The sequence below is a fragment of the Castor canadensis genome, chromosome 1 (assembly GCF_047511655.1).
Source record: "Castor canadensis chromosome 1, mCasCan1.hap1v2, whole genome shotgun sequence".
Classification (NCBI taxonomy): Eukaryota; Metazoa; Chordata; class Mammalia; order Rodentia; family Castoridae; genus Castor; species Castor canadensis.
This window is the reverse complement of record NC_133386.1, coordinates 169,747,524-169,767,577: the sequence shown is the minus strand read 5'-3', so window position 1 is coordinate 169,767,577 and position 20,054 is coordinate 169,747,524. Positions and strand designations below refer to the sequence as shown.

Genomic DNA, 20,054 nt, shown 5'->3' with positions numbered 1-20,054 from the left:
AGATGGACTCTCCACACCAAACCTGTTAAACTCAGTGCAGGTGATAGGTGCCAATTAACATTCTCCCTATGGGTTCAGAGCAACTTCAAAAAACACAGGGTCTATATTTTGTTCTCAGAGTTAGGTTGTAAGCCTGCTGCAGTCTTGATTATATCCAGGAATGAGGATGTAGAGGGCCCACAGTAAATAAGACTGTTTTACTCATCTAACCACAAGCTGAGATAAGACAAGTACCAAGCTATAGGAAATGCTAGATGGAAAGAGGAAGTAGGAAGTGAAGAGATACAGGAAGGAAAAGAGCAAAGATAGTGCCATGTCTGGTAACAGCTGGATTAAAATTATTATTGCAGTAGGCTATGGTAAACAGGACAAATTTTATTAAATCAAACTTTAGCTAATCTACACTGTATCTTATATCTCGTTTCTCCTTCTACCCCTTCTATCAAGTGGGTTATTAAGGGAAAAGAAACTAGATACGTATATTTATGTTCTTCCTTTTTATCAGGATAATAGTAAAAGTATCAGAATTTTGGGAAACTTGCTCACTTGTGCTTGGATGCCAAATGGCACCAAACAGTTTGGTAGAAAACAGGCCCATTAAAATCATACAGAGCAACAGTCATTTTACTTCAAAGTTCAACTTAGATTTGATCTGTTTCTCCCTTTTTACCCTCACTACTGTGTAGGTCACTTAGAATCTATTTTGGTCCTGAACTAAATAAGGTAGATTGAAAACTCATGCCAGACATTAATACATTTATGTATTTTTATTCCATACCAAACAGTTAACTATTTACAATAGCATATAGTAGCTAAAAGAAGCTGGTGAGGCTCATAAATGTTGACTAGGACTTGCTCACAGTCTCTTTAGCAATTAGACAAATACGAAACACAGTATTGCCCCAAAGATCAGAGGTAAGACTCTGAGGGGATGAGTGGCTGGCTGTAGAATTTTCAGGGAGCCAAATACAGCAATACAAAAGGATTAATTTTTAGGGAATTGTGGTTAGATCCTAAACATTTGACCTCATTTAAAAATAAATTATAATTTTTTACACTGAAAATGACAGTGTCACTAACACGCCCCTTTTGCCATGTTGAAAGATTTTAATGTAACGCAATACTCAAAGATCTTCACAAGAGTTTATGAAAAAAATATAGCCTAGTTTTTAACAGTGATCATTTTCCTAAAATTCAGGTAATCCAACAATATACTAAATTACGGGACACAGAATATGATGGAATTATCCCCATAACAGACTTTTCAAAATAGTAAATGCTAAAAAAAATTTCAGCACAGCAATATAAATTTATAAAGAGTATGAACCCAATCTTTAAAAAGACCAGAAGATTTACATCAAAATGTTGAATAGCAGAATCTTGGGGTGATTTTAATTTAATTCTTATTCTGTATTTCTAATACATATATTTTCCTTACACCTAAAACACAATACTTGTTATCTTAAAGCAATTTAATATTCCCTTTGAAGAGATGAATAAATTTTATCTGGGAATCTCATCTGAGGCCCATCAGGTTTTTTCCTGTGAAAGTACCTCACATTTATTTCTGATAGGGATAAACTAGAACAATCTCAACAGTCACATTTTTTCATTTTGTTTTTTGCAGTACTGGGATTTGAACTCAGGGTCTCAAGCTTGCCAGGCAGGCGCTCCTACCACTTGAGCCACTCTACCAGCTCCAACTTCAACATTCAATAGGAAATAGTTAAAAATCACCACACATCTAAAAAAGGGACTATATTTTAGCCACTGACAGCTGTTTATGAAAAATGTTAAAGACCTACAAAACTGCTCATAGAGGAAAAGGAAAAAAATAGAAAAGTCTATAGAATGGTCAAATTTGCTTAAAAAAAGCCAACACTAGCAAAGTGTCAAAATACCTACATACTCCTGGGTAATGGATTACTAATAATCTTTAGTTTCTTTACATGCATTGTTCTGTTTTCTAAATTTCGGTTAAGTATTTTATTATTAGAAAAAATACTTAAAATGAAAAAGTTCTTTTTAAAATATAGTATTATGACTCAATGCAGTGTTTTGGAAGCATGCCAACCTCCAAATACCTCATTGCTCTTTCCTGTTTCTTCAACAATGGTGCTCAGAAGCATGAGAGGAAACATGAAATAAAAAGCAGTGTTTATAGTTTACTTCCGTTTGAATTTTTAGTTTTCTCCTTTTTTTGATAGAGGATAGAAAAAATAGACATCTGAGAATGGTGTAGAAAACAAAACTGATTTTTATCTGCATAGTTTTAAATATCTTTTGTCATAAGCTTAGTATCTTTTAGAAAACATTTGTGGTATCCCTGGAATATATTAGATTTTAAAGACCTACTGCATTAGCCTACATAGTATTACTTAAGTAACTGTAAATCAGCTATGACAACGTTGCCTTTATTACATGCTAGTAATTGTTGTAGAGGCTTATTGGATTTCCTTTAAAGCCCTTTGTATATCTTCAATGGTAAAATAAATTCCATCTTTCCTAGGTGAAAGCAGAGCCTCTGATTTCAACTGTGCTAGAAAACCCTTTGCAGGCAATAAAGGTTAAAGACACTCCTGATCTGGCTGCCTCTTCTGGTGAAGATGACTGGCAGGGTCTTATAACAAATCAACTAACTGTAATCGAAAAGTTCCTAAGCTTAGAAAATGACAACCAACCTAAAAAAAGAAAAGCAGAAGAGGTGTTGGAAAAAAAGGACGTGATGTAATTTAAATACTGATGTAGTTTTTATTGGAGCGAGATGACTATTCACGTAAAGCTCTGTAGCTGTCTTCACTTTCTCAACTTTTTCTGCTCTGCAAATACATCATTTTAAGGTATCTATCCTAAATTTACAGTTTGCTTTTAAGTATCCAATTCGCCTTACTTAGCTTTTAAGTGTGTGTAGTTCCTTACATACTTCCTTCATCGTGCTGCCTGTTCCTTCAGAATCCTTCCTTACAGAATGAGTACTGTATAAGACAAAGTGACCCTTTGTAATCTATTACTTTCTATTCTCTAGTTTGATTTTACTTTAAATTTGAGACAATAAATGCCCAGACTAGTCAAATTTTTAGCTTATGAATGATATTTTACTCAGATCTTTTTCTTCCCCAAAAGAACAAATTTAAATGCATAAAAATTCAGGTATCAGATAGACTCAAAAGACTGTTTTTCACTTTGTTCAAATTTTGTTTCCAGGCATTAAGTGTGTCATACAGTTGTTGCCACTGCTGTTTTCCAAATGTCCGATGTGTGCTATGACTACAAATTGAAAAATTAAAAACAAAAGTTAGTCAACCTTTTATCCTCTAGTATTCTTTTATAATAGTACACACTTGAACATAGTTAAGAGCAAAATTAAATATACATAAAATAAAATTTTAAATTAGAGAATTTAAGTGATCTTTTTTTAAAAAAAAATCTTTTACCATATTGATCTCAAACCTATTCTCCTCAACTATATAAAGCAGACACAAAAGTCATTAGTATTCTAGCCAATGCTCAGCCATTAAATGAAATGTGCTGGAAAATAGGACTCTTTCATTAAATAAGCTAATCACATTCAGTCTGAACTTTAATAAAATTATGATAAATAGCCACTATTTAACTACAGTCAACTGAGAAGAACACTACCTTGGTTTTCTAAACATTTAAGTGAAATAATAGAACAAACTAAATTGTTCTACAAAATACAGCAAAGTATTAAATGTCTTACCTGACAACTACTTTTCTCTGGGTCTGATCAATTTTGCAGTACACCATTTTAGTTCTTACTGCTGAAAAAACATTTTTTACATGATATGTTACATAGAAAATTTCAGATAAGGTATGGCCAACTAACCATAATAAAACTTTATACTGTTTCCAACATTATTTTACAAACCAGCTCTTTGAATCTAGTAAGCAAAGCAATATAACTATAACCAAGAGGAAGGGTGTGCATTCATCCTACGGATGCTGGGCCAATCTATTCAATTAATACCATTACAGTTTTTATTAAGAATTCTAGTTCTTCCCTGTAAGCGCACATGGCAGGTGGAACTCATTTCCAAATTACATCTTTAGATGACTATTTGACCCTTCATTGGAAACTATGCTTATAGCTCTATACATTTTATTAATCTTAACTGTACAACCTCCCCAACTTTCAATCTTAAAATGGTGGAGGAAAAAAAAAATCCTGATTAACAGTTAAATCACTTCATAATGCAATTGTTGGGGAGAAAGGTCCAATTTCTGAGCTAATTAAAAAAAAAAAAAGGTAATGGTTATGATTTGCAGACCATTTACTATGTCCCATGCACTGTGCTTTACCTCCATTAATTCATTTAAATCCTCACAATCACAAATGAGCCCCCTGTATGCCTATCATAGAGGAAGACCTGGTCTCAAACCCAGGTCTGAAGCTAAAATCTGTCCTCTGAACCAGCAGAGAATACTGCCTAAAGGACTTTGTTCTATGCAATTTCATGAACTAGAACAAAGACCCAAGCCTACATAATTTATATATCCACTGAATTTCCATTCTATTACAAATCTATCTGCTTATCATTAAACATACACATTTGCTACAAAACAACCTAGCTGTGTTAGCATAAGACTCATTTCAAGATGAAAATACTGAGTTTCCCATAGTAGAAACAAATACATAAATGCAAAGTTCTAATTGCCTTACCATCAATAACAAAAGCTTCTACATCATCAGCTCCAATCTGAAGTTCTTGCTGCATTGTATCAAAAGAAATTTCTTTATTTTCTACTGCCATTCCCATAAAAGTCAGTAGTCTCATTTTTGCCATATTCTGTTCATGTAGCAGACCTGCACAAAAGTGAAGCCCGGTGAGTATCCACATCAACTAAAGAACTGCAAAATTGTAACTCTTGTCTTACATAGAATAATTTTGACAAAAACTGTATTTGCAAGCAATGAACTGACATTATGGAGTATTTAAAACTATTTTTTAGAGCAACATTTCTTTATTGCTGAAGTGCCACAATTAGTTTCAAAGTTAAGAATAAGCTATAAATTATATTTTTAGGCCCTAAAATTTTTGTGCCTTTTACATTTTTGCATTTCTACATTTTAGGAGATAAAATCTGCAAAGTACATTTCATAGTTAAATTACCTAAGCTTATTTTCACTAATACCTCTTCATTTAAGCACACAGGATTTCTTATCTATTTACTATTTGCTTGTGTCACTGTGCCTAGTAAACATGATGTTTTAAATGTTTTAAAAACATTTTTAGTTAGGAAAACATTCCATTTCTCTTTAGGTCACTCTGGATTTAATACTTATTGTCAAAATACTTTGATCAAAGCTGTCAAAATGTGTTTATCATTTAACATTCATAGGCCAATATGCTCAGTACTAGGTAATATTAAACTGTAACAACATTTACAGTTCCTTGTAAGACAAAAGTAGAAAATTATGTAAGTAATTAAGATTTCTCATGAAACATGATGTTATAATTATTTGGATAACAAACAACTGTCAGGCCTAGAAGGAAACTTGATAAACTACCTGATCCTTTTACTTTAAAAAAATAAAACCAATGTAGACATTAAATCCAAGGAACAAAGAGATTAAATGACTGACTTACAGCTACAATGTTAATAGTCCTAGAATACAGGTGTGTTTATAAAACAAAGGGCTTAAACAGACAATTTACAAATTCTAAATATCCAAGTTACATTTGGTCCTAATCTGAAGCAGAATTATAACAGAATATTAAAGATTCTCAAAAATTTTGATAGTATCATATTATAAAAACAAGTTTTAAAAACTAATCTACATTTACATGTTCCTCTTCTTTTAACTTTCAAATTAGGTAAACTTAGCAAATGATTAATTATGTGTCCTCTAGCAATTCAGAGCCTCAAGTTTGCATTGCTAAAAGTTATTTGTTGCCGCACCCATTAAATAAATGAAATTTATAACATTCATATATTAGTGGAAGACCAGAGAAGCCCATTAATGTAGGGCATGGTCACCTGTTAATTAGCTATAATTATGATACAGGATTCCTATTTGGCAGAGATTCAACAAAAACATGATCATCATAACTCAAATGAATGAGGTACACAAGTAAGTATTGCTAACTGAGTTTAATGATTATCTACAAGCATCAAAAAATCAATTAGTGCACATTAACCCTAATTAACGAATGCAAATCAGATGCTGATTAACTTTCTGAAGCAAAAAGGCAACAACTGGATAACACCAGATTACATGTGGACATGTTAGGGCAATTCAGTTGACACAAGATGTTGTCAGTGTTAATAAAAAAATGTTTTTGACACAATGATGCCAATGTGGAATCTAGACATTTGTAAACCCCACTTTCAGCTGTAACAAATAACTTAATACACCTAAAACCCAAAATATAAACATTTAATAAAATGTTTCCCCAAAGCATCTTATATAAAGAAATTTCTAATTGAAGATTATTGATTTGCATAGACTTCCAAAAAGACATATTAGGAAATCTGATTTCTACCTGGCACAATAAATTAGCGATGGTATGAACTGTTTCCTATCAAAGATTTTTGAAAATTCCTTAACATTCCCAGTTCTATGGGCATACATAGTTCTTTCATAGTGATAAAATGGTAGAAACTCCTGAAATTTCTAACATATGATTAAAAACTCTTTACTTTACTGCTTTGTGCAGTTACCTTACCATAAATGAAACAAAAAAAGGTATCAGAGGAATGAAGATTATTTTTAGAATGAATTACATAAAATCATTATCTGTTTTACATATGGAAATTTGTGCCTAAAGAGACTTCAAGTGGATGTTTAAAGTTATCAGTTTAAAACAATGAACGAAACTTTAAGCCTTTAGTACTCTTGTTCTGAAAGTCAAACTGTTAAGCAGGTGAACTACAAGTTAAAGATGTGAAGGAAGCAGTGTTTGTTTCATAAAACTAGAATATTTTCAAAGAGGAAGGCACTGTTCTCTGTCATATTTCAATTTTAAAGTTATAAAAAATCTAATTTTATGGAAACATTTATTCATTACTAGTATGTCAAAACCTTAATGCAGTAATAAAAAAATGTGCATCATTGAGCAATTTCTGCATTGTCACTGACCCCTGTCTTAAAATGCTGCAATATAGAAAACGCAGTTTTAAATGCATGCAATAGCTTATGAACCAGTGCTCCTTTGAAACAGTCAATTACACATCAATGGGGGAGTGTCAAAGTGTTAATTACTACTCCTTTTGCCTTGGTGCGTAAATAAAGAGGTTGCTGACATTAACATTCCATCACATAGCTTCATGCCACAAAGCAAATTAACTGGACAAAATGTGGTTTTTCTGGGTCTAGTGCACCTGGCAAAGCATTCTACATAAACACTCTTGCATCTACTTAATCTTGGTATATTTCAAGTGCCTCACATTGGAATAAGCCAACCTTCTCCATCCCAAAGGCTGTACAAAATTTACAGGTGAAAGGAATTAGTGATTACCAACTGAAACTAAGTATAATCAAGTAATTGTAATTATACTCTTCTTCATCTATATCTCAACCAACCAAGAAACTAATAATCCAATTTTAATATGAAACATGTACTCACAATCTCTAATGTTTTGAATATTGCCTAACAGAAAAAGTAGTTTCATATTTGATGTCACTGTCAAAAAACTGGTAGTTTTGGAACATTTAAAATCTGCTCAACAGCAGATTTTTTAAGTATTCTTTGTAATTTTAACATGTTAAAAACATGCTCCAGAAGGAAATTAAAATACTGAATGTAAATGGAATCAATAAAGATTCGATTCAATTCAATTTGGCAATCATTTTGTGAACTCTTATTCATTAAAACAACAAAATTAAAATACAAAAATCAGATTAGGCTATCTTCACAACTGTAGTTAAGAAAGTTTTTACTACTGAGTAAAAATCATTACATTATGTTTTAGCTGCCTAAATATGATTAGCAATGGAACATAATTTTGGTGGAGGCTGGGACGGGGCAGACGGTATCCAAGCCTGAAATACTGTAGAGGGGATAAAAAAAGAACAATTTTTCTATCTATCTTTTTAAAAAATGGCAGTGCACTAAAAGTATAAATTACTATTCAATCTTTTACCATCAAATTTTATCAGATTTTAAAATGAGCACTTTCATAAGTCAACATTATGATCAAAGCAATGGTGATCCTTTGTTAGTTGCTTTCCTGCTCCTCCCATCCCCCAAATTTGAAAAACACATTTATTAATGGAACCTATTTCCACCTGAATATCTTCCAAGCTAGAACTGATTCTTGCTAGAACTGATTGAGAATCTTAGTATAGCAGACTTGGAAGGGGCTGAAGTCCAACAAGCTCTTATGGGAGAGAAAAAAGCCCAGGTTATCTGCTAGTTTCATGTTCTTCTTTTACATCACAAATGCCATCTTTAACGCTTGCTTTTTGATTCCCAAGTCATTCTAAGTCATCTTTTTGATGGTCCAACTATATTCACTGCTGTTCTATCACACAGCACTCACTAGGGTAATAATGTATACAGAGGGCTACAACCATATTTAGAGGATCTCACAGTACAGCATTCTTAAGAGAGTAGCATGTTCCCATCTCTTTCTCTATCCCCCAAAGAGTAAACCCTAAAACTTACCAAGTGAATCAATGAAGTCTTTATTATTCTGATAAAACTTGACATAGGATGCCAATTTAGCACTCACAAAAATGGTTAAAAGCTATAAAGGTGACAAAAACAAAGATACTATCAGACAGAATCAAGACTTATGCTCAAATTTTTAAAGACACTGACCCCTGACAATGAAAAGTCTGCATTTCTTTTAGGACAGGAACATCTATTTTACCAAATTTCCACCCACACCACCTGCTCAGTTGGCTAATTTAAAAAAGTAAGTAAATACAGCAAGCTCTAAATTATCCACATTGAAAAATGATGTTACTAGTAGAGCTCAAATGGAAAACAATCCAAAAAGTATTTATAGTTGCATTTCAAAAGCATGTTCATTTGTTTTTTGATATATTTTTTGAGAGGTCTTGCTACGTAGCCCAGGCTAGCTTTGAACTCACAATCCTCCTGTCTCAGCCATCTGAGTGCTGTGATTACAGAAGTACACAGTCACAGATTTATCTTCCTAATTCAGACTAGTAACATTAAGTAATAATACTTTAAAAAAATGTACTGTCAAATTCCATAATGGCCAGGCCAAGTCAGGAAATGAAGGAAAGGGAGAAAGAACAAGACTGTTTTCATTAGTTGGTCCTAATAACAGCCTGTTCTTAATACAAAGAGAGTAGGATCTCTCCAATAGTCATGTTTATTAATGCAAAGAAGTATTGCTGCTTCAGTATTTTAACATTTAGGAAAAGAGAACATTTTTCACATTATAGGACAAGCTACTTACATCATGAATAAGCTCGCCTTCCAAAAACTTGACTGGCTTTAAGGTAAGAAGATGGTCAAAAAGAAATGCATTTGGATCTTTCAGTGCTCGTACAATACACCTTAATTAGAAAATAAAACAAACCAAGTTCAGTCTTGAAATCCTAGTCTTACACTAACTTTTTGCAGATCACAAACTATATTTAACTCAGTAAACTAAGAATCCAATACAGAACACCACAAAAAAAAAAAATAACCGTCTTGTGGTACAAGAGGGGTTTAAACAGACCAATAAATCTTTTCTATCAGGCACATCTGTTCAAATATAATAAAATAAAATAGTTGTAGACAAAAACTTAGCTGAAGAGAAAGCACCAGGGTAATCAAAGATCAGCAAAGAGCAGCAGCACTTTACTATATGCCAAAATGCTTTACAGGCTTATCTCATTTATTCCTCACTACCACAGTATCACCACCATTCATGGATGAAAGAGTCTCAGAACCAATAACTTTCCCAGTCAGTCTCAGTTAAGGGACGGAGTAGAATTTGAATGGAGAGTTACATAACTGAACGCCATAGTTCACCTCTAGGCTGCTGACAAGCTCTCATCAGAGCGATGTTTAACATTACCTGTGGGCATCAACTCGAGCCTGGGAAGCATTATCCTCTGTGTAACTTCCGAGCAATTCCACCATGACTTTTGAAGCAGCATCGCTAAAAAGAAATACTGCATTAGGAATCTGTTTCTTTTAGGCATCCATCATTACTGTCTTTCATTTATTTAAAAAATATATGGCAGGTCATGTACTGATTGTATATAATAGAGATAATGAACACAGTTCCCGTCTATAAAAAAAACATGGAACTTTCTTTTAGTATGAAAATCAGACGATAAAGAAAAATAGTAACTACTATGAAGAAAATAAAAGGTGATATAACAAAGTAACAAGAGCAGAAAGAGGAAGCTACTTTACAGAGTGAGCAGAAAAAGTCTCCCAAGAAATGACAGGTAAGCTGAGACCCAAAGAATATAAAATATGCTTTTACATTCTTGTTGTGGCTGTGAAAAAAGCTAGAGGTAGAAGAGTAAGAAGTCTTTTCAAGGACAAAAAAGAGAAAATATAAAGGCTCAGAGCGGGAAACTGTTAAGACAGTATGGTTACTGAGTCAACAGCAAACATTTAAATAACTGCTTAAGATGTCCCTCCAATTAAATTATCCTTAAAATTATACAGATGATCCACTACTACTGCCATGAGCAGGATAAATAACTCAATGCATTTATTTACATTTATTCAATTTGGAGTCTTAGCAAATGTTTATCTTCACCCTTCATTACTTCCTTTATGAATCATCCAGTTCAAAAAGTGTTGCTAAACCGGGAGAAATCAGGATTTTCCTTTTTTCTAAAAACACTTTTTCCTTCACATCTGCATCAACTTAGGTAAACTTAGTAGAATGTTATCATTTATCTTAAAAAGCTAAATGACACTCTAAAACTTTGTTCAAAATTAAGGTTTACTAATATGTGTAAACATAAGTATAGCTATGATTTAGAGGAGGACAGCATCTTAAACAGTGATATAAGTAAAAATTCAAAGGAAAACTTTTCAGAAGAAAGTCACTGTGGTTGCTTGATGGAACTCAGAAAGCCACCTTGAAGACTGTTGCAGTAACTCAGAAACAACAGCACTGGTTATAAAGATGACCACTGTGAAGGCAGAAATAACCAGATATGGCAAGTAGAGAAGATGGACAGGAAGAATCAAGTATGTCTCTGAAATGACACCATTTATGGATTAGGAGACTTCACTTGGAGAAAATGATAAATTCATTTTGGTCACATTGAGTTTGTAGCACCTGTGGTGCAACACAAGTAGAAACAGACAGAAAGCAGCTGGGCATACAGATCTGAAGACTGGAAGAGCAGCCTGGGCTGAAGACATGGATTTTCATTCTGTAGGAGTCAGAGGCCATGAGAATAGATCACATGACCCAGGAAGAAGAACCAGAATGAGGAAAAAAGGTACTAGGCCAACATCTTGAATAACAGCAGCTTTTTAAGGAGCAGAGAAGAGCCATTTAAAAATTGTCAGAATGAGCTGCCAAAAAGGCTAGAGATAAGCAAGGAGTGGTGTCATCTAAGTCAAGGGAAAAGTTTCTGAGGGAAGGGGCACCATGGTCACATACTGCTGAAAGGTCAAGAAGACTAAAAGTATGGAGTGTCTATTGGATGAAGGATCCAAAATTCACATACTGCAAACTACTTTTCACCTCAGAAAACTGGGAGAAAGTCAGCGCTCTTATACTTACAAAATGTTTCAAGGTATTTTCATCTGAACGCCCTTTGGAAGGGCATATGCTCACTAGTCCAACTACCACTTCATGCTGTTTCATCTCTGCCTTTTGTTGCCACTGCTTTTGCCCCACGTTTATATTTCAGGAATAGTCATTCATTGGACAAATATACACCAAGTGCCTACAGTGTCAGGTGCTATTCTATTAACATGAAAAGCAAAGTCTCTGCCCTTATGAAACATACAGATTTATATTCTTGTGAAGGCAGATAACTAAACATTAAATATACAGTATGCCTATTAACAGTAAGTACAATGGAGAAACAGTACCAGGGATTGGGGTGGGGGTACTGTTAGCTATACAGGCATTGGAAAAGGCCTGTAACGAGGTTAACTGAGTAGACGTGAAGAAGGGGAGGAACCCCATGGATACGCAGGAATAGTGTTCTAAGAAGAGCATACACAGTGCTAGCTAGAGTTGGCTTTGCCCCTTCTTCTGAACGGAGCCACTGGAGGGTTCTGGGTAGAGGGGAGACATTATCTGATCTCCCACATTAAACAGAACTTCCTGGCAGCTATATTCCACACTAAATAGAACTTCCTGGCAGCTGTATTAAATAGAACTTCCTGGGGGACAAGGACCAAAACACGGACTGAAACAATCAAAACAAGAAATCCTTATGGTAGTAATAGAAATGATGAGAAGTTGGTTTCAATTTGCTGACGGTTTAGACAGAAGTCAAGGATAAATTCCAGGTTTTGATCTTAAGCAAGCAGAAGAATGGAAATGGTTATTTCCAGAGTTGAGGAAAAATAGAACTGATTAAGAATGGAAAATCTATGGTTTACCTTTGGAGCTGTCAAGTTTTAGAAGCCTTTTGAAACCTGAATGGAAACATTAAAACAGGAATACAGAACTGGAGTTCAAGGAAGTGACAGAGAAGGAAAATCTAAAAATCATCAATAGATAGATGGTATTTGAAGGTATAAGACTAAATGAGGACACTTAAAGCAGCAGTGGCTCTTGACTGAGTATACTAACAACACTGAGTGTGTGGGAGACAACTGGAATTGTCATGATGACTAGGATGCAATACTAGTATCTCAGCAGGTATAGATTTGGATACTGTCCTGCAATGAACTTAACAATCTAGCAATACGAAGAATTTTCCCACCCAAAATGCATTTGGTTTACAGCCTCCCCTATAACTACAGCAAACAAACAAACCAAAACAATACAGAACAAATAGCAGAATGAGTTTCAGGAGTGAGTTACTCCAATGTCTAGAGTTAGGGAAGATGAGGAGGAAACCACAAATGAGCTATGACTGAGGGAAAAATATACAGACCTCAAAAGTCACCCAAGAAAGTGCTTTATGAAGAGAAAAAGATGCTAGGTGTGGTGACTTATGCCTATAATTCTAGCCTCTCAGGAGGCAGAGACTGGAGCAGGTAAAAGGACAGTACAAAGTACAGGCAAAAGTTAAGGAGACCCTATTTCAAAAAAAAAAAAAAAAAAAGATAGGCGTGGTGGCACACACCTGTGGTTCCAGCTATTCAGGAGGTGGAGGTAGGAGGTTGGTGGTCTGAGTCCAGCTCAGGCAAAAGTGTGAGATCCAACTCAAAAAAAGAACTAAAAGGACTGGAATCATGGCTCAATGCCCAGCACTGAGAGAGGGAGGGAGGGAAGAATGGAGAAAAGGAGAGTGACAGAGAATCAATCTGTGGAAAATGCCACAAGTATCTTCTAATATGTTAACATCAGGACATACCTAGAACAGCATAGATGGGTGCTCATGTCCTATCTAGATTTCTCTGAGAAACAGCTCTGGAATTTGTTAGAATATTATTTGAGTTACTCCTTTCCACACGTAAGACTAAGGGCCCACTAAGCAGCAATGAAGACTCCAGAGAAGAGTCCAATAAACACTTGACGTTCTTAGAGAAATCACAATACCTGTAATTTGAAATTACTGTGCCAAAAAGTCAACTAAGTTCCTAAAGGTGAGCTTAAAAATGAAAAGGATGATGGGGAAAATAATAATACCACATTTACTGAGCATTTGCTCACTAATGAAGTCTTTAAGAACTCTATAAGCACATTATCTTTAATCTTGTCAACAACCCTGAGGTAAGTACTATTATCACTTCCACTTTGAAATAGAAAAGGTACAACGCTAAGTAATTTATTCATTGTCATGAATTCTAACAGTCTGATTCCACAGCCTACATATTTATCACCTGGATTAAAAGATTCTCTCTTTAACAGTTTTATCATACCGTTTGAATTGGTCTTTGTAATAACTACTTCCTACTTCCTCTTAACACTTCACTGACAACTGCCTAGAATGCTGTAATAAGCATGCCAGCATGTTATGCAAAGTATCCACTACCTCAGGATGACATAGACTAAGTCAGAATCCCCTGCCTATTCAACTTTCACAACAAAAACAAATGCATTTCCTCTTGTATTTTCACTTAGTTTGCAAAGTTTACATTGTTTTAACACAAAAGAAACATATTAATCCTACTGATACTCTGTTAAATATTCTAGCACTACAAACTATTCTAGCACTACAAACCAGGATGAAATTTGTATGAGAATACTAAACTGAACAGATTCCTTTCTTTTTTTTAAAGAAGTATTTAACCACTAGGAAAAAAAAAAGAACTAGGCCAAAAAACTGGGATTATCCTTCATTAACTAAACACACTAATTTTTAAAAATTTGGGCCACATCCATCACTTGTAGGCATCCTAAAACTGAGCAGGTAGAATAAATACTTTGGGCATAAAGTTTGTTGGGTTGAAAAAAAGCCTCTGAAACTCAAAACCTTGTCAAATCCCAAAAGGTACTCATTTAATACAGTCTTCCCACAGTTTCAGCTCAGCGACATTAGAGACTTTTAATTGTGGTAACTTTTGATTTACAAGCCCTCAACACCACTCAACAAAAGCGAGCACTACCCTGTACTAAAATATCAAAGCACCATTAAATAACTGAGTGTAACTCATACATACCTTTGGAATTAACAATTGCACCAGTTTAAAAAAAAAAAAGCATATAACAAGTATAAAGATGAGGGAAAACCACTTTAGTCTTTGCAGCTGCCTTTTGCTTAGTAGGTAAAATTTACAGAAATATTTATAACAACTTTACAGAACAAAGTAGAATAAAATCACTAGCTCTACTATCTTCAAAAACACCCCCACCTACTTATATTGCTTGTTGTAAATTAGTTCATTACTTCTGAATACCTTTTCTTACAATCTACAAGTGCCTCATAAAGTAGTCTTAACAGGGTGTGTTTCTTTTCAGTGGTGAGATTCCAGTCAGAAATCCATTTTCTCACCTATAATGAGAAAATTGGAGAAAATTTACCAACACAGCTGAGTATATTTCCACATTGTAAAAGACAACATTTAGGATGTATACAGTTGCTACTTATTTTAGCTACAATATAAAGCTACTTTTATAAGTAGAACAAGTATTCCACATAGTAACTCACTTGATCCAGCTCAGTTGGAATGTACTGGATTGCCCCACAAGATGCTGCCACTTTAATTAGGCTGCAATACACTGTATATCTCACAGGAGTATTCTTATCCATCCCATGGAAAAGGTTGCTTAGCCTAGTTAAAAACAAAACAATGCTTTAAGATCAGCAGTCACTGTATTAAGTTCAGGTTATCTGCTTTCACAACAAACCTGAGGCAGTACTAATAATTACTTCACATTATAAAGGAGGGAACTGGGCACAGAAGTTAAGTGACTATCCAAGATCACAGCTAATAAGAGCCACAGCTGACAATCAAGTTCCAGAACTGTTTTTAACCATTAAAAGGTAGTACCATAAAAGCAGCCCCTTGAGAAAGCAGGCTTCTTTCAGCTCTTAACTTACAACTGTAGTCTCAGAGATGGACGTTCGCCTTCTCGAAACTTGACCAGTTTTTCACACAGGCTTTCAATCAGTGCTTCTTGCTTGTCTGGTTCCAGGATCAAGAGGAGGGACACCACGCTATTCATCACACTTTCAACATCTACACAAGTATCAGTAACACAGTCAACAGTGATACTACAATGTGTAGTAAATATACGTGTAGTGAATACTATTTCCAGTGTTTTAATTCAACGGAAGTCATAAAACCTAGGAGACTAACCTATGTAATTTAGCTACATAGTTTAAACAGTTCTAGAAGACCTCTTTCCTTTAATGGAGAGCAGCAAAGGTACAGTATACATGAATTTAAACTAAACCAGTTCGCTTGGTTAACATTCAGAAAGCAATTTGTACATTTTATTAAAGAGGAAGGAAGCTGCTACCTAAAATTTAGCTTCTAACCAGTAAAACAGGTTATTAACATGTTCATATATATATTCTTAAGATTTTTTACTGGCACATATTCAATCATCAGCATATTACTGGTTAGGTTTTAGGCAAATGTCTTAGTTGAGGAAAACTGCTACATGCAGAGACTTAGAAATGAAAGCTATTAACTTTGGTTGGTTGAATTATTTTCAAGTATAATAGATATTAATCATATACCAAGTTTAATCTCTAAACCTTAATGAGTGATTTCAGAACTCACAGTATAAAAATTTCCCACTTTGTCTCACTAAATGAGGAATCAGCCTAATAATAAAATGGTTTTAGATTACTTGAAATGATAACCTATTTGATATTTGTCTAAATCTTATAAACAAGAACCTTTCTTCTTCAGCACATTGTGAAATTATCAACATGTAGCATGTGGAGTAACACTTAAGAAACACACATTTAAAAGAACTTTTCTCAAAATTGGCTTACTTCAGAAGTCTGGCAGAATAAATTGAAAGTATGTGCAAAAATTAAAAACCCTAACTTCTGAAATACAAAGTATACAATACAATTGACCCTTCTGAACATACACTTGGACACATTCATGACCCCTTGAACAATGGCTTAGGAATCAATAGCGACAGACTGTAAAATAGGTTCAGTGTGTGTGTGTGTGTGGGGGGGGGTACTTGTGGGAAGGGCAGGTGAATGGAGAAGGTGAGGGAATATGGTTCATATACATATACAAAACAGGACAATGAAACCTCTTGCAACTGCTTTAAGTGGGGTGAAGTGGGAGTCCATGGGGGGGTTCTAACCAATAAACAATGTAAGCCTATTCAGAATCATCACAATGAATCCCCTCTCACTCCATACATGAATATATCAAAAAAAGGGGAAAAAAAAATTTTTTTGTGATTAGTAAGCATTAGAAAAAACAGACCTTTATCATCTTCTTTCAGACAAACATCACAGGCTTCAATAATCTGCGCTAAATCAATATGAAGTCCACCTTCTGAGTTCTCTTCGGAGATCTCAGCTCCTTTAGATTTCAGGTAAGCACGAAGCTCAGCAGCCTGTTGAACCAAACAGGGTTGCAAAAGTGACTTATGAAGGACAAAACCCAAAAACCCAAACCATTCCATCCTACTTCTGAAGAAAAGTACAAGTATTAACCATTAATATTTATATTAATTAACATTAATATTATTAACCACCACCTTGTCCATAGGAGTCACAGGTTTTCCTCTGCAAGGCCCATGGCTCACACACTGCAGCCCACATAGATTACCTTCACAAACTGTTACATCACTGTATCCTGTCAGGCTTCCAGAATATAGCAAAAGCTTTCTAATATAACCCAAAGGGTTCCCACAAAGGGGAGTGGGGGAAAATCTAGTTGGGGCGTGGCTCAAACAGTGGGACATCTGCTTAGCAAAAGTGAGACCCTGAATTTGAACCCCAGTGCTACAATAAAAAAAATAATAGAAATAAGGGAAGAGGTCAATCTGATTAGCCAAATTCAACTTTTTTGGAAAGGAATGAAAATTTCACTGCTCTCAAGTGTATACATAAACACAGCTACTAAAAAAGTTAGACATTACCTGGGCAAAAGGGTAATCATTGGTTACCCAATGATTTGAGACAGGCACTCTGGAATTTACAAATAATAAAAGGATAATGCCTGTGAATATTGCCTTGAATAAAATATTTATATACCAAGTTGAATCTACTATGTAACTAATCTCTTAAAATTCAACATGCCTATAAGGGTCAGAAAATTACTTTGGACCTATAAAAACACTTGAACAACCACATCCAGTCATTTGCACATTTCCTACAAATGACTATGATATTTAGTATTTTTTTTTCTTTGCAGGCTTGACAGTCAAATAAAAATGCAGATAATAAAATGAAAATCTGAAACAGGCAGATAAAAAGGTAAAAGGATTAGTAAAGGCACAGGCATCAAACTTTTTAGACCAAATAAAACAAACAAACAAAAAAACCACCTTGGAGGAGGCCATACTTGAATCCATAAGTATGTTTAGCTAGCTACCGAAGAAATGTACACTAAACCTGTAGATTTGATGGTGCTACCTTTTAAGACAAGAATGAACTAACTTCATGTAAGAGTTGGTATTGTAAGACTTCCAAAAAACTGTCACCATAATAAAGAACAAAAATGCCACTGGACAGCATGCTACCCTATGATGGAAATATAAAATAGTCCAATCCAAAAAAAGATATTTGTGTTCATCTTCTGCTTTTACTACAAAGCAGACTTTTCCGAAGAACTAACCAAGTTTACTGTTCTTTTTTGGCGGTACTGGTGTTTGAATTCAGGGGCTCATGTTTGCTAGGCAGGCGCTCAACCACTTGAACCACTCCACTAGCCCTAGTTTACTATTCTTATATCATTCTTACTGGTCGTTAAGTACAAGCAAAGAAAAACAAGTAAGGATTAAGAACTCCGTTTCTTAACTCTAATCACACTGACAATTTGATTAAACACAAACTCCTAAAGCAATCATTACTTCCCTGGAAGGAATGACTAGTGTGAAAATTCCTGTTTAACAACAGTCGTGTAACCTAAGAAACGACATTTGCTACGGAAACAAAAATCTCCATGTTAGCAGAGCAGCAGAAAAACAAAACAACCACCGACAAACTTAGGACTTCAAAGAATAGCTTTCAGGTGTACAAAATTAAAGAATAAAAATTAAAGCATTTCTTTTAGAAGCTCCCATCAACTAGTTAAACTTCTGTAATAGGGAAAACAAAAAACATGAGCCTTGCATACGAAAGAGCAAAGCCCGATCCTCAAATATCAGGATGGCCAACATAAGTGTTCGCCTCACAGCTGGAGGTGGACTGACAACCTAACTTTGGGGTACAGAACTCTCACCCGTACACAAACAGGAACAGAAGACACGAGTCTACGTAGAAAATACGGGTCACGTTTGCCTTTGTGACCAAACAATAATAAGCATTTTGATCTCTAGTACAGAATTACTTTTCCCCAGATGGCAGAGTCGCCGCCTCCCATCCGGATGTGGCCTCTTCCGAGGGACGGAAGCAGACACCATTGCTAATCAGACAGCACCGTGGTCAGAAGTGACCAGCGGAGTCCCGACGCCCACCAGGAAGCTGGCCTTGGGGCGTCGGGCGTCCAGCAGTGCGGCTCCAGCCCAGGAACGCGCACCCGGGTCTCGTGGTTTCTCTGCTCCCAAGTGTGGGATGGGGGGGGTGTCTCAATCCGGGGTCAGCGGAGTCCCGCCGGCCCGAGCTCAGCAGCGGCCCCTCAAACAGTCCCCGCGCCACCCGGGGCCCGCGAGCACACCTGATCTTCCTCACTGATATCGATGAAGGCCGGGACGCTCATGGTGAAGACCCGGGTACCGCGGAAGCTCCACTACCAAACCACGCTGACCGGAAAAGAGATCTGAGCCGCGCGGCGGTGCTGTACAACCGCTTCCGGGTCACCGCGCGCCAGCCCTGGCAGGGCGGGGCCACGGAGTGGGCGGGGCTAGCTGTAGCGCGCTCCCGCTGCGTCGGGAGGCGTGGCTGACGCGCTGCATGAGTCTCGCAGACAGGGTCGTGGCAGCTTTCGGGACCTCGGGTGTCCTGGTCCGTTGGAATTATCTCCGAGTCCGCCTTCCCTGTGAAATTTTTGTCCTGTTCGGCCATGGAGATTTCTTGTGCTGAGATCTGTTGTTCTTTTCTAGCGTTTTGTCAAGCGTTTCTCCGAACAGCCACCGCCTTCGTGATAGGCATCTGCTGCTAAGCCTACGAACTACTTCTTTCGGGTTATGATTTAGCCCACTTTATTTGAGGGCCAGTTGCCAGGCAGTGTCCCTTGCTCTGGAATAACGTCTCCACAGGGCGCTCCCGCGTGCATCTTTCATTTCAGTGGGGACACGCAGCGTGGGCATGCTAAGAAGTACTCAAAGACAGGCCCCAGTGTACTTTGTTGAACAGCATGGACATCAGAGTGAATTCCGTTGGGTGGACATGTGGCAAATGCAAACCTTTGGGTGTCTCTTATTGAAAATGTTACAAT

The 20,054-nt window shown here is 36.0% G+C and overlaps 2 protein-coding genes across 25 annotated transcripts in view; one reads left to right on the top strand and one right to left on the bottom strand.

Annotated features, from left to right (window-relative positions):
- Ccdc73 (coiled-coil domain containing 73) overlaps window positions 1-3,308 on the top strand; it is a 141,215-nt gene extending 137,907 nt beyond the window's left edge. For 23 of the 24 annotated variants that reach the window (XM_074043828.1, XM_074043771.1, XM_074043863.1 and 20 more), the window contains one exon: window positions 2,510-3,308. In XM_074043828.1, the coding sequence (XP_073899929.1) occupies window positions 2,510-2,731 (222 nt within the window). In that variant the 3' untranslated portion in view covers window positions 2,732-3,308. The remainder of the gene's footprint in view (window positions 1-2,509) is intronic. The other variant, XM_074043857.1, reaches the window with a different exon arrangement.
- On the bottom strand, window positions 753-19,492 carry Eif3m (eukaryotic translation initiation factor 3 subunit M). The gene is made up of 11 exons (XM_020181404.2): window positions 19,335-19,492; window positions 16,935-17,067; window positions 15,575-15,713; window positions 15,182-15,305; window positions 14,931-15,025; window positions 10,006-10,089; window positions 9,397-9,496; window positions 8,631-8,712; window positions 4,682-4,825; window positions 3,722-3,782; window positions 753-3,267 (listed from the first exon to the last, which is right to left on the bottom strand). Exons 1-11 carry the CDS (start codon window positions 19,374-19,376, stop codon window positions 3,147-3,149), a joined length of 1,125 nt encoding a protein of 374 aa, XP_020036993.1. The 5' UTR covers window positions 19,377-19,492; the 3' UTR covers window positions 753-3,146.
- Window positions 19,493-20,054: the final 562 nt, after the last annotated feature.

What these genes read in the sequence shown, in the direction of transcription:
- Eif3m (XM_020181404.2), bottom strand. Translation starts at nt 19,376, where the DNA reads ATGAGCGTCCCGGCCTTCATCGATATCAGTGAGGAAGATCAG. An exon ending in TCTGAAAGAAGATGATAAAG is followed by an intron (nt 15,714 to 16,934) that starts GTCTGTTTTTTC and finishes ATACTTGTGTAG; the next exon opens with ATGTTGAAAGTGTGATGAAT. An exon ending in TTCCAACTGAGCTGGATCAA is followed by an intron (nt 15,026 to 15,181) that starts GTGAGTTACTAT and finishes TTCTCATTATAG; the next exon opens with GTGAGAAAATGGATTTCTGA.